The 22,917-nt window shown below is 49.6% G+C and overlaps 1 protein-coding gene across 1 annotated transcript; it reads right to left on the bottom strand.

Annotated features, from left to right (window-relative positions):
- Positions 1-1,482: 1,482 nt before the first annotated feature.
- TNFAIP2 (TNF alpha induced protein 2) lies at positions 1,483-22,319 on the bottom strand. Its single transcript, XM_063333135.1, has 12 exons — positions 22,209-22,319; positions 14,940-15,291; positions 12,345-12,972; positions 10,977-11,091; positions 9,600-9,725; positions 8,095-8,195; positions 7,904-8,002; positions 7,596-7,719; positions 6,505-6,627; positions 5,447-5,602; positions 4,185-4,306; positions 1,483-3,392 (listed from the first exon to the last, which is right to left on the bottom strand). The coding sequence occupies exons 2-12, from the start codon at positions 15,277-15,279 to the stop codon at positions 3,251-3,253; spliced, it is 2,076 nt and encodes a 691-aa protein (XP_063189205.1). The 5' UTR covers positions 15,280-15,291; positions 22,209-22,319; the 3' UTR covers positions 1,483-3,250.
- Positions 22,320-22,917: the final 598 nt, after the last annotated feature.

Genomic DNA, 22,917 nt, shown 5'->3' with positions numbered 1-22,917 from the left:
AGACCCCAAAATTTCTTAGCAGGTTCTAACAGAAGGTTCCTGCATTTTTTTTTCATCATGTGCACAACTGGGAGAACCCAGGAGCTCTCTGTCTGGTTTTGGTTTCCCCTGCATCAAAGGCAGAGGTTCCCCAGGTGTCATTGGGGACTTGGCGTGCAGCAGATGGCTCCCGTGGGAGGTGAGTAATGCCTCAGTCCACACTTCGGTGCACTGTGCTTTGTGTCCCTGTGTCTTTTACACTGTAAATTGCCAGTCTAATGCCAAATGATGGAAGTGCCTGGTGGGATGGATGGGTAGGGAGCGAGGAGTGTGTGCATGTGTGAGCTCAGTCCATGTCCAATGCAGTGGCCGATGCAGGCTGACGCCCTGGTGGCACTGATGACAACCAGCTTGGTGAGCTGGCAAAGCCACGGCAACTGTGCCCAGGAACCAGCTTTCTTAACCATCCTGTAAAGCTGATTTTAATTTTTTCATCTTGGATATCTGCTCTGCCTCCAAGGAGGGGCAGACGTCAACATCAGCAGAGGTTGCATGATAAAGAAAACCCAGCCACACTGGCCTCAGAAAATTTTATTTAGTTAGTTTATAGGAGTGATATTTATCAGTATTAATCTAACACTGTTATGAGAAAACATTCGTGCAACTTCTTGGAAGTACCTGCCTATGTGTAACATGCCGCGTGCAAATAAATGCCGTGGTAAATGTCGAGTCATACAGGAAGATAAAGTAGTTTCCTGGGCTCATTAGAGTTGAAAGCTGGGGTTTTATAGGAGGGTGAAGAGAATTGCACAATGCAGTTCCATATGGCTTATGAAGTGTGTATGAAAACCTTTTTCTCCTACCCATCCTAATTACGATACATAAATAGATTCACTGTTTTCCTTCGAGCACTTACTTAGCTGGAATCTTTTTTTTTTAAAAGACCGGCGTAATCACTTGTATGATGCATTTCTGTAAGACCTTTACAGATCTCTAAATCAAAATGCAGTTATTTATAGCAACAAAATGACCTTTCACTAATTGGGAAAGAAAATGTTGCACAATAGGTGACAGTTGTCATGAGTGCTGCGCACTGTCAGAAGTCATTTCGGCATTTGGCTGCGAAGTGTGGGATAAGTGTTTAAATAACGCCTAATAAGTTTTTAAATTATGTGTATATAGGAAGTTTTGTGGGAGTGCGAGTGTGCTTATGGAAGGAGAAGGCTCGCGCCACCCACGGCCAGGCAGCAGACTGAAACCAAAGCACTGTTTTTCACCCAGCGTACAAAATTTAGTCACATAACCTGCTGGCAGAGGATTCCTTCTGCATCCATCTCGCTGTGGACAACAGCAAAGCCCCAGGTTATAGAGCGGCTGCAGGGCCCAGCAGGGCTGGCTGGGGCCAAATTCCGGTGGGCTGCGTCGCTAAAGGCTCGCGTGAACATGCGGAGGCAACAGAGATGGAGGAAGGGGGATGCCAGAGCACTAAGGATGAGATGTATGTCAAATATATGTGTCTGTTTATTATCCAACATCAAGACTGCGGTAGTGCTTAGCAATTTTTTACACCAGATACCACAAACACAGTGCACAGACAGTCCTTGCTCCAGAGAGCAAGGAAAAACAGGCTATGGGACCCATACGCAGCACAAACAGAGGGTGCCTCTGCTTTCCCAGCTTGTCTGTAATCCAGCAACACCCCCACTACCTGAAACCAGTGGGTGACATTCACCAAAGCGGGCTGGGAGGAGCGGAAGAATGGGCCCTTTGAAGGAGTACGTAGGACTACATGTGGCAGCGCAGTAAACAACAGCCAGAGACAGAATAAATGAGTCACTTTTCTAGCATATTGGAATACTGTTTAAATATAAACATTGCAAATGAATATCTCTAACTGAGAAAAAAATAAAATCAGATGCAAAAATACACCAATGGTATACTGCATATGCATATAAATACACTGCATGATTTGCATGGTCATTATGCGCCTTCCTTCTGGACCGACTTTCTACCGCCTGATACAGAAGTTGATACAGAGAAAAACAGAAGGGAAAGGTCTTCAGCTAAACACATTGTTGTTCTGGCAAGTGATTCGCTTCCCAAAAAACTGGGCTGTAAAACAAAACGTAGTTTCACAACAGACCCATTTGTGTTTCCACATCGTATCTATCTCACAGCAAGAGGGGAAGGAGGGAGCAAGGAAACGGTGATGCACGCAGGATACTCAATACCTTATAATGCCATCCCAGACCAGTTCCACCACCCATTCAAAGTCTATGATGTTGATGGGGTCTGGAAAAGCCCTCTCCTCGATAAGGAGGGCTTAAGCAATACCCAAAGTGCTTTACTGGATGCCGGTGCTTAACCCACACCATCCATGGCAGCAGGCGGTTTGCTCCTAACCCTCTGTTAGCGGGGTGCCGCTCCAGCCCAGATGCACTGGACGGGGTCACTGCAGAGGGGATGGTGGCTGTCGTGGGGGTGTCGGGTGCTCCCACCTCACGGAGGTGAAAGAAGCACATGCTGTCCCACCCGGACCGCTGCTGCAGGGCCAGCTGGGGCTCTCCAGGGCCAGTTCGGAAACCCTGATGCCCCTGGGCAACGCTGCTGCATGGGGCAGAGCATGCAGCCGGGGCCACTCCAAGCCCCAGATGTGGGGGTGCTGCAGCGTGGGGGGACGGCAGGAGTCCTGCCGTGGCTGAGCAACACCTCCTCCTGGCCCGAAACCTGGTGCCTCTCCCATCAGCCTAATGCAGCCCACCCTGCCCGGCTTGGAGGAAGGCAGATGGGGTGCAAGCGTGCTCACGTGGGACTTTTCCAACATCTCTAAATTTGGGCTTCAGTTTTTGTCTCCCTCCATTTCCTTAGAGGACAGAAAGCTGCATAGGAGGTGCCCGCTCAGCCTGGGCTACCTGGGAAGTCAGCGACGTGGCCTTCGCGGCACCCTGTGAGGTAGATGGAGGTCAGAGCACCAGGGCAGTGTCCAGGCAGAGAACATGGTGGCACCAAGGAGACCTTGGTGGCAGCCTATGACTGCTGCGAGGAGCAGCCACGGTCCTTGCAAGCACTGCTCCTCCCATGGGTGCCCCCTTTTCCCAGCTGTGCACGGAGGACAGTGATTCCCATAGAGATGCTGGGCACCGGATTAGGACAAAGTACTTTCCGTAGGAAAAGGTAGGAAGTGTGTGCTGTGCATCGCTCCAGGAGATGGTCTCCACCCCTGGCTTAGCCCCCAGTCCGGCACAAAGTGGCTGCCATGGGGTGCCTTGGCCTAGGACACGTTTATGTTGGAGAAGAGCGGGGCCCCGGGCGACGTGGATGCTGTGCTGTCTGCCAAGTAGCCCAGGATGCTTTTGAGTTCGCCACGTGACAAATTGGCTTTGATGCACAGGAACGCTTCCAGGTGCTTTTTGCTGTGGAAAAGAAACAGGCAGGTGTTATCTCCTCCTGCAGATCTTCATGCCAGGTCCCTTGCACCAGGATGCAGCCCCCATCCTGTGACGGCACTGAGGTCCCTGGTGGACATCACTCACCAGCTGGTGATCCTACATGGGACCCAGCACTGGCCTGGGAGGCTTGGGGTAGGGTAGCTACCCCAAATGCCACGGGCAGGGATACCTCCCACTAGACAAGGCTGCTCAAAGCCCCATCCAGCCTGGCCTTGAACAATTCCAGGGATGGGGCATCCACAACTTCTCTGGGCAACCTGTTCCAGTGTCCCACCACCCTAAGAGTGAAAAATCTCTTCTTGATATCTAACCTAGATCTGTCCTCTTCCTGTTTGACACCATTACCCCTCATCCGATCGCTACATGCCCTCGTAAAAAGTCCCTCCCCAGCTTTCTTGTAGGCCCTCTTCAGATACTTGAAGGCCACTGTAAAGCCTCCCCGGAGCCTTCTCATCTCCAGACTAAACAACCCCAATTCTCAGCCTCTCTTCATAGGAGGGGTGCTCCAACCCGCTCATCTTCGTGGCCCCAAGGCAAAGGAGAACATCAGACCAGAATTTGGAATATATAAATAGCCCTTTTTTGGTAGCTTATTTTCTTGTCTGGTGGCACTGGGGTTGCCACAGCCTGGCAGGCAGCCCCCACCTGTTTTCATAGACTCAGGCTGTATAAACCTCACCTATACTCATATTTGACTGTTTCCTGGCTTGAGTAAAATTCCATGAGTATTTGCAGATCTGTTTCAGTGCCTCTTACCGGATATCTGGGTATGTCGTGGCGAGTGTTGCAACTTCAATTTTAATAGCACCTAAGTCCTGAAGTCGTATTATTTCAGCCAGTTTGGGGAGTGCCGAATTCAGCCACGTGGCTTGAGACCCCTGCCAGAAGAGAAAGCGGTCAGCAGGGCATTGTGCATCTGCAAACCTCCACCCAGCCCAGGAGCTGGCTTTCACCGCAGGTGCCCCCGAGCTGGCTCCTGAGGCTGTTTCCTGGTGACGGGGAAGGACACGGCAGCGATTTTAGGTGCCTCTTTGTTTTCAGTGATGTTTCTAGCCTGGGCCAGCCTTGGAGAAATTGGCTTAGTTTCGTGGTGGCTTTTAATCCTCTTACACAAGTGGTGTAGGGTTTGCCATACGACTGAGGTTTCCGCATTCACCTTGTCAGACTCCCTCTGCACTTCCCTCCCATCATGTTTTCCTTTCCTTGGGTCTCTACGCTGCCTGGTGTGTGTATGAGGTCTGATGGGCAAGAGAACGCACTGCCACGTGCTGCTCTTGCCCAGCTCCGCACACGACCCTGCCTTTAGCATCTCCAGGCATTGCCAAAATCCTCTCTCTGCCCACTCAGGTTAAGAGCCCCAGCCGGACCTGTTTTCTGGCCATTGGATATCCTAATGGCCGCCTAACCTCCCACCCACACCGAGTGATGCTCAGGCTCGTTCCTTCTCCCGTCAAATGTAAGTGGGGTGGTGGAGGACAGGCCTTGGCTTAGCTATTTTGCAGGCAAATTGAGAGGCTTGGAAGGAGGGAGGGGATCTCAGAGGACAGAGAGGGGTGTTTCAGCCATGCAGAAAAAACAAAGGTCTCTGGTGGAGGAAACCTTTGTGTACCAGAGACCCAGCACTGCCCTTTCCAGCCCTCGCCTGACCTAAAAACAGCAGAGTGAGAGAAATCAAGGGCGAGGGGGAAGAGTCAAAACCCAGACGCCACGCAAGTTGTACTGGAACCAGAGCAGTGCAGTGTTTAGCTAAATCTTCTGACCCTATTAATATAAATTTTCTAAAGGTAACCCCCACCTACAGGACAAAGTAGGATGAAACCACGGCTGCCGGGGGAGGGCAGGCTGGTGGCAGGGGAGCCTTCCTCCCTGCATGCTCTTGGAGACCTCTTTCTGCCTACAATCCTGCCTTCCAGGAAATTAAGCTGAGTTGGAAAGCTTAATGAGAGGCCCCTGAAAATTAATTTTCCTGTTTTTCAGTGTGCCCCGTGCTGTTGCGGATGCAGCGAGCGCTCACATACATTGCTGGTGCAGAAGGCTTCCAGGTCAGCAGCGTTCTTGGAGATGCTTTGGGCCAGGTTTTGCTGTTGCGCTGGAGTTTTCAGGCTGACTTTCCTCTTCAGCAGCCTCACGATGTACTCTTTAACCAAACGGGCATGGATCTTCTCGACGATAGCCTGTTGGGAAGGAGGGGGGGGGTCATCCATCTGTCTTTTGCTTGGGGACAAAACAAACCGTGTGTGTGGATGGAGGTCAAAAACATTTTGGGTGTTGTAAAACATGCCCCACCAAATGCCCGCTGTGGCTCACACGTGAGGAACAGCGCCAGTTGCCAACCTCCCCATAACTGGTTACGCGACATCCTAGATGCCGAGAATTTCTTTGTACTGAAACTAATAAGGTGTGGGAATTTCCAAATGTTTTTTCCTTCTGGGAAGAGCTGAAGGCATAGAAAAGATCTAACATGTTTCAGAGAAGAAGTAGCAGTATTCCAGAGAAACAGGAATTCACGCCGCTCCTCCTGTTCCTCTCTCTAATACACAAACATCATAATTTCGTTTCAGCTACTAAAAAGACAAAGGCAGGAAATGAAAGATTTTTTTACATGGCGATGTTTTGTATATACTCCAGCACCACTGAAAATGGGGTTGTGGCTCAGTAATCTCGGATTTGTCCCAGTGGCATCCATCTCCTCCGGTCCTTAGGGCAATCAAAGGAGCCACGAGACAGAACTGGGTGATCGCATCCGTGTTTCAAGGTTGCTAAACCAACCCCACAGATAAATAAAGCCTTATGTTGGATGATCCCTAGAGCCCTTCCTCTACGGCAAGGGTGGTTTTCTCTGCAAACGCTGCAGCAGAGCTACGGGAGGAGTCTGCTTCTGCTGGAGCAGAGCAAGATCTATAGGGCTAATCTAGGTAAACCACACGCTGATGGAAATCCTGCCCGAGAGGGCTCCCCGACGCCGGGCCAGCTGGCCAGCCTTGTGTGGGTCAGGGCAACTCGAGCCACGGAGGATCAGAGCTGGTAACGCAGCCTCGGCATTCCAGAATCCCGCTGATATTTCTCTTGGACTTACATGGTAGAAAGGGTCCTTCAGGGTGCGGAATTCTGAAATATGTTTGCTGGTGGTTTTAATGATCTCGTTCATAATTTCATTGCTGGAGTCCCACTTGTTTTCTGTAAACCTCTTATAAATTGGCTGAAAAACAGGAAAATCGGCTTAGTTCTCTCGAAACAAAATCTACGCACACGTATATTTAGCAGTTCTATATGTACAGTATCCTACATAGCGACAGTGCAGCGTGCAGTCCTGTGCAGGGGCGTGTGACAATGTGTGACAGGGGCAGGAGAAGCGGGGGCTGTAGTGGGTTTGTGCCCCCTTCTTGGTTCCTCATGATGAAGAAGACTGAGGGCCTGAAAGGCTCATATTGGAGATGCTTTTTTTTTCCTTTCCACATTTTTAATGTTTTGTCCACACCATCTTGTCCATTAGAGAATTATGTCACTACTAGGGAAAGAAACTGAATCATTCTGAGAAGCGTTCAACCACAGTTTTTCTTGGCCACAGTAAATAAAGATGAAAATCAAAAAAGCACCTTTCTCTCCTCTGTCAGATGCCTTCCAAAAGGCCGTATGGAGAAAGCAAAAGAGATTGTGGCTGAACATTTCTGACTCCTACGCCTTCCTCTCCACCACACTTGCTTAACTTAAAAAGCTTGCGTTATATATATTAAAAAAAAAAAAAGGAAAAAAAGAAAGAAAACAAAAGCGCCTTTCAGGCCACCTTTATGAAGAAGTCAAAAGCTGCGTAATTGCAGTTCATCTCATTTGTGATTGCTTCCTACAGTTTGGAGCGTAAACACTTGCAGGTTGAGACTCTCCCTCCTGCAGCAGTTATCTTAGATGTGATCGGCATGTTTTATGTTCATCTGCACAGTCATGCCTATGTACCTGCACCTGTTTGGCTTGGTGGCTTGAGGACCAGCTCCAGGAGAGGTGATCCAGAGGTTTCTGAGAGATGCTGACAGGTGACCTGACCTGCCCCGCAGCCCTTCTGAACTTTGCTGCATTTGAATAGAAATTTGGGCAACCGAGAACACAGCAGGAGAACGTGCCCGGCACAGGTTGAGCCGTGGGGCAGGAGGGTGTGGGGTGCGGATACGGTACCTTCAGCTGTGCAAACAGCTGTTGAAGCAGCACGTCAAAGCCACTATTCTCAATGTCGCCGAGGGTGCTGAGGATACTGGCTTTATTGTCGTCCTTTTCTGCCATGTTTTTCTCCGCGTAGTCTCTGCAAGGAAGTATCAGCAAGGTCAGAATAATCTGAATATCTGAAGAGAAATTCAGAAGTCTCCAAACCTTCCTCTGCAGGCAGATGGACCTTCCTCTGCCCACTCTGGAGCACCTCACCTCTATCACACCATTATCTGTGACCTGCAGAGGAAGGAGCAAAGCCTTTTCTTTTGGACCCTTACCTAAAATTCCAGCAGTTGTTAACATTGGCGATCAGTATAGGCTTGTAGTGGCGGTGCTTCTTGCTTTTCTCCTTGAAGTCTTCAAACGCGTCCTTGTAGCTGGAGGGGAGATGGGAAGAGGAGAGGCGGGTGAGCGCGTGCCTGGGGGGGCTCTGCCAGCCCTGCCACCCCCCGCCGCTGCCCCCCCGCACCTTCTCAGGAAGGCAGGCAGCTCCTGCCACAGCCGACGCGACAGCTCCTCGCCCACCGCCGTGCTGATGTCCTTAGCTCGCTTCTGGCCGCTGTAGATACTCTAACAAACAAACAAACAAGGCCATACTCTAACAAACAAACAGACAAGTGTGGCCAGCAGGTTGAGGGAGGTCATCCTCCCCCTCTACTCTGCCCTGCTGAGGCCGCACCTGGAGTGCTGTGTCCAGTTCTGGGCCCCCCAGTTCATGAGGGACAGGGAACTGCTGGAGAGGGGACAGCAAAGGGCTACCGAGATGATTAGGGGACTGGAACACCTCTCTGATGAAGAAAGGCTGAGGGATTTGGGTCTTTTTGGTTTGCAAAAAAGACGACTGAGGGGGGACCTTATCAACGCTTATAAATACTTAAAGGGTGGGTGTCAGGAGGATGGGGCCAGGCTCTTTTCAGTGGTGCCCAGTGACAGGACAAGAGGTAATGGGCACAAACTCGAGCATAGGAAGTTCCACCTAAACATGAGGAGGAACTTCTTTGCTTTGAGGGTGGCAGAGCCTTGGAACAGGCTGTCCAGAGAGGAGTCTCCATCTCTGGAGACATTCAAAACCCTCCTGGACATGTTCCTGTGCAATCTGCTCTGGGTGACCCTGCTCTGGCAGGGGAATTGGGCTAGATGATCTCCAGAGGTCCCTTCCAACCCCTACCCATTCTGTGATTCTGTGATTTTTTTTTTAAATGCCGCCTGCTCCGCAAAGGCCAGGTTTGCTGGTTAAAAAGGCTACAGATCCTTAACTAACTGTGGTAACTGCGCCCAGCCCTCCGGCATCCTCCCCTGAGACCGAGCCAGGGACCATGCAGGGCAGCTACACTTATTTGGTAATTTTGAACTCCATTTTCAAATGGGAAGAGAAGTGAAGAAGAAAGAAGCGTTAAAGACAGCCTATAAATTAGCTGAGAAAGTGGGGAAAGCAACACTTTCACTGAATATCATATGATTGCATTAGAAAACCCCAACAATTTAAGCACAACCACGTCAATATATAAAAGGATTATTTTTAAAAAATAAACTCCGCTAATCCTCTGCTGCCAGAGGAGGGGGAGTGTTGAGCGTGGGGAAAGGGCCTGAGCACTCAGAGCAGCTCTGCCTGTGACAGTCGCTCCCCTGTAGGAAGCACCGAGCCGCTGCCCCGCTCAGCTAAACCTGTCTCTTGTCTCTCTGCCACTGCATTACCCAGTGCCTAATGGCTTGGCTTTGACTGGGGGTGCAGGAAAAAACATACAGGGAGAAATGAAGGCAGTTTTCCTGCTTGTTTTGCCTATTGAGGAGTTTTTGTCCAGCACTTGGTAGCCCAGGACCATGCCAGACCATGGGTTCGGGCTCTCCCGTGCCACCCATCTCTATTACCCCCCGACACAAGCCACTTGGCCTTTCGCTTTCCTGAACTGACTATACTCAGTCTCAAATCCTAAATACATGCAGATGCAATTGTTTAATATATATCTGTATTACCTGGATAACAAATATTGCTAGCAGTTCACTCTGAAAATGTCCGTTTAATTTCTCCGGTTCTTTGTCTTCTTTCCATCGTTGGATTTCTTTATCTAAACATTTGCTCAGTGAATTTTTGATAGTAGCCTTTAGGGAAGGAAGAACAACAGCATTTAACACAAAGGGGGCGCAGCAGCTCCTTGCCTTATGCAGGTTTCACTCACCCACCCACCATGTGTCTGGCTGAGCAGACTTTTTCCTCGGCCCCGGCTGAGAAATAAAGGCTCTTTGTCAGGAGACGCCGTACCCACCTCTCCACGGCAGCAAGGGCAACCCCCTCACAATGCCCATCTATGCCATTGCGAGCTGAATCATTCAGGGTAGGGGTGAAGATCAAGATCGACGTCCCTGCCCGCCACGCACCACGTCAGCGGTGATGTCAGGGGCAGGGCAGGGAAGGTCGCAGGCACCTACGCGCGCCAGAGCCCGAATTCCCCCAGCCACGTGTTGCCTGCCTCCGTGCCACCCTCCAGGCTGGTTTTGCAATCCTTTTCCACAGGCGCTTCTGACGTCTTAGGAGCGCCGGAGAGTGAAACAACATGTTCTCAGGTTTTTCTCTGCTACGACCCCTCTTGCGTGCAACGCTGTGCGGCGAGGCTTTCGAAATGGTCTGTACGGCGGCTGGCATGCACCTCTGATCCCCAAGTGCCTTTTTCGTGCGCTTTGCAGCCCTCGCACCCACCTCTCCCATCTGCAAACCATCACAGGCTACAGCTAAACCTGGAAATTGTCTTCTCATTTCCCGGGAATTCCAGCTCAACGTGCCAAAAGCACTAAGCTGTGGGAGTACTGTAAAAGTTGCTTCTTGTTTCCATTAAGGCAAGAATGATCCAAAAACCAGAGCAACTGTTATTTTCTGCGCACCAGGCGATTCTCCGTCAAAGAAAGAGACGTATTTTTCAAGACTAGACCTGCGAGCTTTGCGCTTACCCAAGGTCTGGTACCCCTACACAGACCAGAACTCATTCTGACTCCACCGTCTGCGAGAGGGAGCATAAATCCCTCTGAATATTTAACAAACTGGAATGTTACCCGTAAGGAATTGCTGTTGGATTTTTTCCCACCTTGCTACCACAAGGTTTGCAAGACCAGAGCAGCTCTTTTCTGATGGCTCCCAGGGCAGAAGGCTGAGCTCACCAGAAGCTTGCTCTGCAAGTCCCATCTAAGAGAAAGCTGACCTGTCCCCGCAAAAGGAACAAAACCATTCTTGCTTTTGCTTCTCTCTGGCAGGGTGTGTGACTCACAGCTGAGAAGTGGGCATGCAGGACAAGTCAGAGCTCCTCCGTGGAGTCACAGGGGAGCAGTAACGGGAAGAGGAGGGACTGAACGGATTCTCACCTCTTCGCTGTCAAGGTATTTCTTTTCAAGCTCTTTGCTCAGACTTGATGGCAAAAGGCTTCCAAGCTTAACTTTTTCCAGCTCCTCTGCTAAAACATGATCTTTTCTCATATCTCTGGAATGAAAAAAGCCAAACAATCACATTTTCCAAGGGCAGTGTAATTCAAGACAGCTGTTGATGCAAATCACTAACACTTTTTGAGGATATCAGTGAAGAAACAGATGGAAACGTACATTGTCCTTCATCCGGGCAGGACCTGGAGGAGCTGAATCTGTGCCAGTGGTGGGACCTGTGAGTGTGGGACACGGAGCAACCCCAGAGAACCCCCAGAACACCGTTACTGATATGATGCTGGAAGCTGGGGACAGGCTGCTGTGCAACCCTCCTCCTCCTTGCTGTTCCCTTCACTGCTGGCCGTGAAGAGAGGTGGTCCCTGAGCAGACACCTGGATCTGGCCCTTGGGAACACCCCGCAAAGCAGCCGCTGCCCTGGCCAACACCGTCCCCGTCACCAGGCTGCGCTGCTCTGGCTGAGCTCTGCTCCTCACAGCTACGGATGTCCACACACGCGCTGGTTCAGGCTGAACACCCTGACCAAGAGCACAGCACTGCCTCTGGAAAAATTCCAGGATCAACACTGACTCATTATACTCTGACAGTGGAAGATGAGAAGGAAAAAGTGGAGGTGAAGGTTGAAGGGCTTTAGAACAGCAGAAGAAACGCTGCTGGTGTATTTACTGGTTTTCACCTAAGAAATGAGAGCCCTCGGTTCTCCATCCAGTACTATAAGCCACAACAAGGAATATTTTCATTCTATAGCACATATAGGGCTTGCGAGGATGAAATACGACCCTTGGCTGGTGATGTCCTCTCACAGGGGCTCACCCTTTGGTCTCCTAACCTGGAGGACAGCACAGACTGTGGGTAACACCTAAGCAACATCCTCCATGCCCAGGATAACTGCATCTCAACTGATTGTATTTATTGGCTTCCCTCTGGTCCAGAGGGATGAAATTTCCAAACTTTCCAAGAGTGAGTTCAGGTCTGCAACTGGAACGGGGACCAGGGCAATGAATGTGCCCAATTTCACCCACAAGTGAAGCCTTAAACATCTGCGTGCATTTGCCTTGCCCAGAAGCCTGAACGGTGGCGTGAGCCCCGCGTTTACAGATTAGCAGCCTTGAGTGTGCCCCTTTCAACTGTCCTGGCCAGCTGGTTACAGCAGCATGATACCAGTGACACCAAACCTAACCAGGTACCAGACTGCATCGCGGTGACACCGATTCATAAATCAAGCAAATGTCTGGTTTGCAGCCAGTGAACCTGTATTGATCCTCAGGGGTAAAGAGGTGTAAAAGCCTCACTTACTTTGGGTAAATGTTGTGCACCCACGACAGGAGGAGGTAAATATCCTTGTCTTCCAGATGAGACTCAGCGTTTTTCTTCGCCTGGGAGGCAAAATAATTGTGGTAGAGTTCTGCATATGTGCTGAAGACATTAAACTCAGGAGGATAAAGCTGTTTAATGTACTTTACAACTACTGTCAAATCTTCTTTCATTGTCTTTCCCATGTGCAGGAGGTTCTGGCCAACTGTAGAGAGGTTCTCAGTTCTAGGAGTATGGCTTGTGTCTTTCATTCGAGTCTCTACCGACTCCTTTACTGTAGCCATCCAAAGCTCTTTCCATTTTCTAGGTCTAAATTGCGTGTTTTGGTCAGGTGGATTCTCCGACAGGTAGTTCTGATCTTCTTTCTCCTGCTCTTTCAGTGCCTCTACTGCCTGCTGCAGCAGTTCTGGGTTTGTTTTCGCTAGCAGTACGGAGTCTTTCAAGATGCTGAAGACTTTGTGCTTCAGAACTTCATAGACAGACTCGACATCTTTCTGGCTGGTGTTCAGTCCCTCCTCACTTTTGCTAGACAGGCTCTTCTCCAGGACAATTAGATGTTGAGCAGCATCCCAAAGCTTGTGCTCTTCAAGGAGATCCATGACTTGTTTGACTGGTGAAAAAAGAACAGCCTTTCTTTACGCAATAGCAAAGATTTACATTTCTGGTTTACATAAAATGATGGCTATGGAATACTTTTTAAAAAAACATTTCTATTTCTATAATGCTAGATCTTAGGCTCCTTAGCCATATAGAAAATCTTTCTATTTATTTAAAGGTCAGATTATTCCTAGCCTGTCTCTAACTGGGGAAATGGTAATTTGAATACCCATCACCAGTGTGTTACATATGAACAGGTATTCATGTGCTACCCATTATTTTTACCAAAATTTAGATTTGTGGGGATTTATTTATTTCTTTATTACCCCCCTTTCCATTAATATGACCTCAAGTAAGAAGCATGGCTTTAGAAAAAAATGTAGTCGGAAAGATGTAGCTAAATAAGATGTGCTAAAGGAAATACCACATGGGTTTTCCAGAAATAGGCTGGCACAATGTGACCTGTGAAATTTTTCTGGAGGACACATTTAGCAGGCAAGATAAATACAATTCAACTATCCCATCTGAACTACAGCGAGATACTCAATACAGTGCAATCTGGGAAAATTATTAGTTAAATTGGAGAAGTTACATCCCCAAATAAGTTTTGTTAGGTGTGTAAGGTTTGTATGGAAAACCCTGGGGGGAGAAAGCGTACGTTATTCATGAAACTCGTCTTACTTCATATTCTCTTAAGGGACCGTGGCACAAAATCTGGGAGCGCCCTATTGGCATCTGCTGATTACACAAAGTTCAGAGACATTATCGAAACCGAGGGCTTGGTGTATTATATAGGAACAACGGAATAACTTGAATAGCAAATGGGCTGAAATTTAATAGCACAAAATATAAGATACAAATCCAAGAGAACAAAAGTTACTTAGCAACAAACAGGATTTTCTGCTGCAAGCTGGATGTGAATCAGCTTGAGATGGAGGAGGAAGAGAGATGCCTGCAGAATCAGTAAATCGTTATTATGAGATGATGGTGAAAAAGCCAGATATGACCCCAGGATGTATTCAGCCAGGAATGTCCAGCTGAGACAGGAAAACGGTAACATCTTGTACCAGGCACTGGTGGTATCTCATGTGGAATATTGTCTGCAATTCCAGTTGCTTTATTTCAAAAAAAGGCATTGGGAATGGGGCAATGCAGCAATAAGAACAAAGACAGGAAGGGCCTGTTTTCAGTAGATTCGGTTCATTTAGCTGAGAAAATTCAAGGCTGAGAAGGAAATCCACCACTTAGGGAAAACATTTGATACATGGGGAAAGAGAAGCCAGTTAGCCAGGTAAAGGCTTGCCTAGAAATAAGATAATTTGTACTAAAACAGTGAGACTGTGGAAGAGCTCCCCAGTAAAGGAGGTAGGCCTAAAAAATTAAAACTTATTTTAAGGTACAGCTTGCAAGTTTATGTGCCAGGTAACGAGATATGTCACCTTAGGTGGCAGGTGAGCCTTAGAAGTGCCAAGGGGCACTTTCCTCTCCAGTTCTGGATTTCTCTGAGCAGGTATTTTTCTACCACTCTGAGCACCCTGCAGGGACAGTGCCGGCGACTGGAGGAGCTGTATGTTCACAGATCAGCCCTAAGAAAGACCTACGCGTGCTGCTCACTGCTGTCCCTGGGGAAGACATTTCACAGGGTGGTAGTTTCATGGAGGAACAGAGCAGAGAGGTATGCCATGGGTTTTGCCCAGCCCGTGGGGGCTCTCTGTGCCCCAATGGGAGACAGAAATAAGTTTCGCTTTGCATAGAAAACCTGCAAACTGGCAGTTCCTCAAGGAGTGTGCCCTTGGTACCAAAGGACCAGGACTTGAGGTCACGTCCCCCTTGTCCCTTGTTACCCCAGGCTCCTTGGACAAGTCACTTCAATCTGATGGTGCCCGTATTTCTCAAGAGGACAATTCTGCACCTCGTGCAGCCCCTCTAGAGATAACTATGGCCTATGAGGTGGTGCAAGGAGGATGGAGGAGCACTTACCACTGAGTGGCTTGGTCTTTTTCATCTTCTTAAGTGCACTTGTAAGCATTCCCTTTATTCCTTTTTTCCCCTTTTCAGGGCTGTCCCCAGCAGAGGTGCAGCTCCCATTGCTCGTGATGGAAGATGCACGTGAGGGTCTGCAGGCTGCCTCTGGCCTTTCACTCATCTTCTCCCGGTCCCTGCACCAGATCTCGTCTCCAGAAGGTCCAGGACAGGCAGGGACTTGTTCAGCTACTGATGGCGAAGAGTTTCCAAGCTGCCTGTTTGCACCAATGCAACCCTCTGATCCATTGCGTATTCCAATAGGGCCACTTTGGAAAAAAGGTAACATTTTCATCATTTTCCTTCTAGCCTGTAAATTTCAGAAAGAACGGGTCAGATTATAACAGTTTGCATAAAAATTACCATGGCACAATGTGGCAAGGCATATTCCCATAAAAAAAAAATAAAAAATTCTGTAATGAGTTGTCCCTGTGTGGAAAGTGCTACACACGTCTGGTATGAGCACAGCTCTGCAGGAGAGCTCCTGGGCAACGTCACCTCAGGTAACCGAGAGGATGGAAGCAGCTCTCGGGTCTCATAAACAACTTAGAGAAAATCAATGAGAGATTTTAAGGGTGATTCAGATGGCCCGATTTGAGACCTTAGGCCTGTCTGGATACAGGAGAGCAGCTCTCCCAGGGGATGCTGTGGGAGTACGGATGTCAGTGTGGATGCTGCACACAAATGATGGGGGTGGGGTGGGACAAGCGTCCTGTGCCTATTCAAAACAACCACCATACGGCATTGGGATCACTTCCAAACTTCCTTAGAGCCTATTTTTGCTGATTTCTGCTCATCTGGTTGCAGATGTGTTTGTGGAAGCCCCTGTGTAGCTACTTGCACACTGAGTTTGCAAGTACAGCATGAAGATGAGCCGAGTCTACCATGATAGGTACGCAGCAACCTTTGCTGATCAAAAGTCCTACTGGTTTAACTGTGTCCCCACTGGAGTCAGCAATAACATTCTTAGCTTTATGCGGGAGAGCTCCCAGAGAAGGTGGCTGAGTTCAGAAACAATGGGAATGTGAAAACCATGGTTGAAAGGATGGGAGTGTGGGAAGCACAGGAGTGTCTCCTGATATGAGCATCACAAGGTTTATCATTTTAGGCCCAAAAACCCCGGTCCGAAGCATGGCTTCAATGCTCTACGTGCTGCCCACATCCCTACAGTGGCAGACACAAGCTCAAGGATGCATTCAGACCCTTCAAACCCACCCATAGTCTACATAATCTTATTTTTAAAATGGTCCCAGGGCGACTATGGTATCCCCATAAAAGGCAACTTTAGTGCAGCTTATTGCGACTTCCGTGTAACTTGCTGGGTGTTTTCAAATAGGTGGGAGCAATCATCCTCCCATCTGTTTGAGTTGAACTGTGGGGCTGTAGTGCGGGACGTGGCTCGCGCAGAAAGAAATGCAAGTGAAATGTTGGGGGCAGGGTGGAAGGGGCAAGGTTCTGAGAGCAGGGACTAACCAGACCGGACTTTTCCCAGAGCCGGTAAATGAAACCGGTGCTCGTGCCCAGGGCTCCTGCCCGTCCAGGGCAGTCCTCGCCCGGCTGAGAAGGAAACGCGAACGAGGCACCAGGATCAGGGTGGTTTAGCCTTGATCAAACAGACACTACCCTGTGCCACAGGCCGGCTCCGCCACCAGCGCTCCTGTGCTGCAAATAATCAGTGATGGAAATTTGTTATTGCGAAAACATCTTTTTAAAATTTGTACTTAGAATTATTGATTTACACGTATCATTTAGTGTATTGCTATAGATTTGTTTGCATAATTATATTCATTTCTGTAATCATTATAATTATTATAGTAAATAAATAAAGTGACTCATAGTTTCCAATCCTTGTTCTAACAACTTTTTTTTTAAATGACTTTCTGGGAGACCAGTGCCCTTCTGTGTGAAGATCTGGGAGGCAAGTTCTGGCTTATACTGTGTAAGAGGAGAGGAATTAGGCTGTAAATAAAGGAAGAATTTGGCTTCAGTTATAAGACCACAATGTGGTGATCTTCAAATACCCTTGTTAAGTTTATGCTGTTGATACATATCATGCTGATACAAACTGCGATACTTATTTCTGGGCAAACTGGTTGGAAGAGTGCAGCTTTTAATTGTGATTCCTGCTGCTGGCTCTGGGCAGCTTGGAGAGGTTTGAAGCACCAAGTTAGCGGTAGCAGCTGGGTGGTACAGAGAGCAGTTAAGAGTCTGGCATCGCTGAAAACCTTCCCTTCTCCGTGCTTTGGCTGCCTGGTCACATTCCAGATTAGTAATGCTATTGCTGTTAAAACACAATGAAGATGCAAACTCATTCAGGAAGGAGAGAAAGGGGTTTGGGTGCGCGGGATCTGGCTGGCTCTCAGCTAGACTGGTGGTCTGTGACCTGGGGCAAAGTGCGAAGCTAAACCAAAGGTGCTGCTACAGCTGAGTGGGACGGCGGTGGCTGCCAAGAAGCGGCGGGTTGTAGCCCCTGTGCCCCGGGGCTCGGGGCCCGTCGCATGGACGAGCAAAGGGGGCCCAAGCACCAGAGCTGCCCAGCAGCAGTGAGTCACGGATGGAGTCACGCACCTACCTCTTCCCCTTTCCTTCCTCCCTAGGGAGGGACGAAAAACCTCTGTGGCTCACTCTGGCTACTCTAGTCAGGATGCCCCATTAAAATCCGAGAAACAGTGGGAAAGAGCTCCTTTTTCTTACATTTCCATGCAAAAAAAAAAAAAAAAATCATGACAACCGGGATTCTCTGTAAGTGTTTGGGACTTTCCTAATTTTTCTAGGGCAATTTTCCTAGCCTGCATTTCCCAATACAACGCTGTGTTTAGATTCATCCTGCCAAATCCCTTCCTTCCTGTTTGTTCAAGCACAGACTCAGCTGAGTCCTTTCTCTCTCTCTCTCCTATTATTCCAAACAAAGCATTTACTGTTCTGTTTTTTGTTTATTTCCAAGCAAAGAAAGCACCTCTCCCTTTTCTATAGCCAAAGGTGACTTTCAGGGTCTTTTGTTTTGATGAATCATGATCAGAGGGGTGGATTTAAAAATGGTTCTGTTTCCTCCTCAATTCTAAGATGCATGTCACTCACCTTTGAGAATCATTGAAATGACACTATACATGAAAGAACCAGTGAGGGAAAGATTAATCTGGTTAATACCTTAGTTTTCAACGCCTGTCAGAACTTTGTCCTGGTAACGCGTGGGGGCTGGCGATGCCTGGGAGAAAAGCAGGTGGCTGGGCACGTGCTGCCAGGGGCTGAAGCCTGGGCAAACCCTTGCTGTCCCTCCGCAGAGAGCACCGAGCCACCATCTGCAGCTCTTCTCCGTGCTCTGACCTGCCTAAAACACTCCCACGCCCAAATTAGAAGAAGGATCGAATCAGTTCCAGCGCCTTTTCCCCAGGGGCTGCACACCAGCAGCGTGAGAACCGTTGGCAATACCGGCCTGTCAGGGTGTGTTTTTTCATCTTGAACTAACGAACACCGAAGGAGTTAAGCATCTGAGTAAGGCTGACAACGCAAAGGCTGTCAAGCTCACTCACATTGGGCCCGCTTGAGTGCTTGCCCAGCATTTATCAGTTTGCCGCTGCTGGTCTGCATGTGTTTGTATCTGCAGTGGGAAATACCAAGCAAAGCCCAGATTCCCAGTTCAGCCATGAAATGCAGCCTCAGTCCATTGCGGCAAGTGGTACCAAAAACTTCCTCTCCATCTCATCTCTTTATCACTAAATGGCCAAGCACTTTCTGTAAGAAACACCTACAAGAAACCTTCTTATAGAAAAAAAACCCACACACTTTCTACAAGAAGCACTGAGCTAAAAGGAGGTGGCACCGCTTACAGCAGGTCATGGGCAGGAGATGCTGGGCAGGAGCTGCTCCTCGTGCCCCCCTGGCACCCGCTCCTGCCCGCTGCGTCCCACAGGACATGCCAGGAGCTCGGCTGTGGCTCGGATGGCCACAGGCAGCTCCTGTGCGCCTGGGTTCTGCCCACAAATCAAGGCTCATTACAACTCCAGCAGGCTCCTAATTCTTTCAGCAGTTAACACTTTGGGAAATGACGAATCATTTCCCAGGCACAGACCTCAAATTCAAGTCTTGGTAAATTTAATGATTTAAGGCCAAGACTTGACATAGATCCCAACTCATTATTATTAGTAATTTACTCTTACATTTATTGTTACCATCATCATCATCCCCATTATTATTATGTGGCGCTATAGTTTCTGGTGGGGGGGGGAAGTCTTTAGCTGCAATTATTTTTGACACAGTATATTCAGCTTACGGTTTCCAACCAGAAGAGCATCACAGCTCGCATCGCATCCTCTGCTGCCCTACGCAGAGGACCTCTACCATTAGGACAGTGGTGCTGTTGGCTGCCGGTGTGGCCGGAGAGGGACCCCACAGGGACCATGGTGCCAATCATGGCAGGTACCCCTCAGGATGGAGCCTTTCAGGGGTGGGCAGCAAGGGTGAGGGAAACACCTGGAGCAGAGCCACGACACACAAGGACACAACTTGGACTCTGGGCACGGTGGCTTCCTGTTTTCTCGTTTTCCTCCTCAAAGGAAACAGCCTTCGTGCCACACGGTTTAGGAATGAGCTCATTCGCGAGGGGCAGCTCATGGTGTGCCAGAGAGCACTCGGGGGAAGATTCACTGATTACCCCTATGCTGAAATTTTTTGCTGATCTTTTTCTTGAGTTGCTTCCAATATTAACAAGCATTTGTTTGGATTTTCAGTCCTCTCCAGCCTGCTGGCATCCTAGGATTTATGTCTCGTTTTAGTGGAAATCCCCCTCTCTCCCACAGCCTCTCAGAAATCCAAAGTTATCTGGCAAACTTTGTTCCCTGTATTTGCAACAGCCTTTTCCTGGTCCCCGTGGAACTGGGGTCACCCCTGCCCACACAAGAAAATCCCACCAGGTCAAACCATCTTTTGGAGCACTAAAGCAATGCAGCCAGTCGGAGTTTAGGGTACCTCAGACTATGTCGGTGACACCCAAATAAACTGCTAATAAATCAAAGCGAAGAGTCTACCAAGACACCAGCCCCAATCTTGGCAGGCAGGGAAGCCCTCCTAGGAGGTGGGTGTTTTTCCCTACCAATTTTTTTTAGCTGGATTGGGTACTGAATGGAGACACTGTGAAGCTGGCGGCTCCCATGTGGTTCTGACTGGGAAATCACAGACCATAGATGAGCTGGGCCACCAACAGCCCCACCTTGAAATCGTACTGTACAGCTCAAATCCATGCTCCTGTCCGCAGCCTCCTATGGGACACCCACCACCCCATGTGGTCCAGCACCATCCTGATGGTGGCCAAGCTCTGCTCCTAATGGGTTCAAAAGATGAGGGCAAACAAAACCGATGTCTCCAGTAAAGAAGTCAAGGCAGGAGCAGAGCATTCCCAGGGGACCCAATCCATGTACCTTAGCAATGCCAGGCACCCCCATGGGGCTGGGGGTGATGGAGGACACAAGGGACCAAGGGGAATGGCAGGAGCGGGCCAGGCACAGGGTCCCAGGGCACCTCACTTGGCATGAGATGCTTTAAACCAGCATTAAACCATGTTATCACCTGTCTGGAGAACAGCATAGATATCACTACACACCGCCGCAGTAATTTTTAAATGAGAATTCGGTTTCCTTATGTTACTGAAGCACAACTGAAAATGGTTTTGTAAACCAGCACCTCCTGTTGTTAGTGAGAATTTTTCAAACAGCAAAAGAGGAGAAAATTTCACATATATATTGTTATTGGGAAAAACCAGAGAAAATGCCGTGTAATAAGTTCCTTTTTCTTCTCGCTTCAAATCTGGGTAGTATCATTTTAAACTGCTGCCACCGAAAGAAAAACCATCTGCTGCTGTCTGAGATTTTGTTTTCCTATTATTCTTCCCTAAGCCAAATCCTGCATTCAGGCTTGGAGTTTGCAAAGTTCACTGCTGGAGCTGACACTGACTGAGAAGATACACAAATTCCTTTGGGAGCCAGATCTAGAGCTCCTGGACACTTTCAGCCAAAGACACTTTCAGACTCTTTGGCTTCCCAGGCCTCTTTTTACAGAGAGGGTGACTGAAGCAAACCCAAACCAGAGTTTTCCAAAGCGCTCTGCTCCCGTTTGATCGGCTCAATGGGAATTGGCAAGCCTCAAAATCCCTCGGCGGGGGCAGGCAGTTTAATACTTTGGAGAATGACTGTTTCTTCAGGTTTTCTGCCATGAACTTGGGTGTGATGGAGCACGACCATGGCTTCTAGATCACCCACACGCTCCAGTCACAGAAAGCCTCCTCCTTACTTTGCAGCAGCCTCAAGAAGAAATCCCGTATTAAACATGCTGAGGATCCTAACCCTGAGGTTGAACCTCTCTATTTGTGCCTGAGGAGCTGACACAGTGGATGTGGGGCGGCTTACCAAAGCTAGAAGGGAATTTCGACAGGCTCTTCAGTGCTCTGGGAAAAGACAGGTCCTAGGGGCACTGGGACTTCCCTGACTGGGGAAAAAAAGTCACAAAACGGCGAGCACGGCAATACAGAAATGAGCCGGCTCAGCATGGTGACCCTGGCAGGGTGCAGTGTACAGAGGCTGCCTGGGATGATAGATTCAAGCACTGAAATGGTGTTTTTCCAGCCCAGCCAGGCTGAGTGAATCATAATTCAATTGTTTTCCTGTGATTTAGGAGAAAACCACTTCCTACTGAAGAGAGACAAAGAGGAGGGGGTGGGAAGTGCCACACTGAATCTGGATCCCGGTGCCTGATCTGGGTTTAGGATGCTTTGGTGCCCAAGACCTAAGTCCGGACTTTGGGGAAGGGGTTGGGGGGGTGGGTAACAGGAGTCACTGCTCGAAGCCTGTGTTCGTGCCCTGAAATCTGGGAGATGAGCAGCAGAAATCAGACCCAGCTGTCGCAATGGGATTGCCAGACGCATATTCTTGCCATCCGCAGCCCTGGGATGTGTCTGGAGCTGCCGTCCTGGCAGCAGTTCGATTTATTCTCTCTTCAGGTCATTACAAAGCGGGGCCGAAACCTGGCGCTTCGTCCGGGAACCCATCCCTTAGCACCTTCCCCTTATTTCCCCCCTCTCTCAGGCACAGCGGAGCGCCGGTCCCGCTCGCTCCCCTCGCAACAAGTGAGCCGGGAGGGAGGCAGGGGAGCGGGAGGAGCGGGAGAGGGACACCGGCCATAGCGGGGAGGGGAAAGCCCCGAGCTGCGCAGCAGGGAGAGGCGACACGGAGGACTTACTCTGCGGCGGCGGCCGGGCGGGCTGTCGGGGCTGTCGGGGCTGTCGGGGCCGTCGGGTCCGGCTGCGCGGCGGCGGGCGGCACTGGCTGCGGAGCCCCGGGGCAGGCTGGCTATAAGGGGAGGGAGCGGAGGCGGAGACCCGGCCGCGCAGGGAGCCCCGGTGGCTGGGAAACTCCGGCTGCGCCTCCCCTCCCAAAATGGGCTCAAGCCAAAGGGTAGAGAGAAATCCCCTCCGGCGGGGGAAGGGGATGGCTGGTCGCCAGTGGTGGTGGTGTCTGCCCCTGCGCAGGGGTTGGACCCCAAGCATCGCATCCTCATGCACCTGTGGTGGGGCACCCTGGCCTCGCTGCCCCAGGGTTTTCTATATATGGTGTGTCTGCCCCCCATTGCAGCCTTGGAAACCCACCGTTAGGGATGGAGCAGAAGCCTCCAAAAGCTGCGCTCCTTGGGCAGGGCTTTGCCACGGTTGGGCTGGCAGGGATGAGGTGCACAACCTGAAAGTACAACCTGCCGTATCGGGGTCCTGCATCGTGCCCAAGGTGAAGTGCCTTCCCCAGAGTGGGGCTTGTGCCGCTCCCAGGGGACACTGTTATCACCAAGCACCCTCAGTACGATGGTTTGTGTCCCTGCCTAGGGACTGGGAGACATGGGCTTCCTTCCTCAGACAAAGCCTCTGAACCTTGCAGAAGGGGCATTTGTCTCCCTGATT

This window comes from Chroicocephalus ridibundus, chromosome 4 (assembly GCF_963924245.1).
Source record: "Chroicocephalus ridibundus chromosome 4, bChrRid1.1, whole genome shotgun sequence".
NCBI classification, from domain to species: Eukaryota; Metazoa; Chordata; class Aves; order Charadriiformes; family Laridae; genus Chroicocephalus; species Chroicocephalus ridibundus.
The sequence above is the reverse complement of the archived record's forward strand: the minus strand, read 5'-3'. Positions and strand labels throughout refer to the sequence as shown.

Excerpts from the sequence above, each read along its gene's own strand:
- TNFAIP2 (XM_063333135.1), bottom strand. The coding sequence starts at position 15,279 with ATGATGAAAATGTTACCTTTTTTCCAAAGTGGCCCTATTGGAATACGC. Across the intron at positions 11,092-12,344 it reads GTGCACAACATTTACCCAAA|AGATATGAGAAAAGATCATG; the intron begins GTAAGTGAGGCT and ends TTTTCATTCCAG. Across the intron at positions 6,628-7,595 it reads AGCTGTTTGCACAGCTGAAG|CCAATTTATAAGAGGTTTAC; the intron begins GTACCGTATCCG and ends CCTGTTTTTCAG.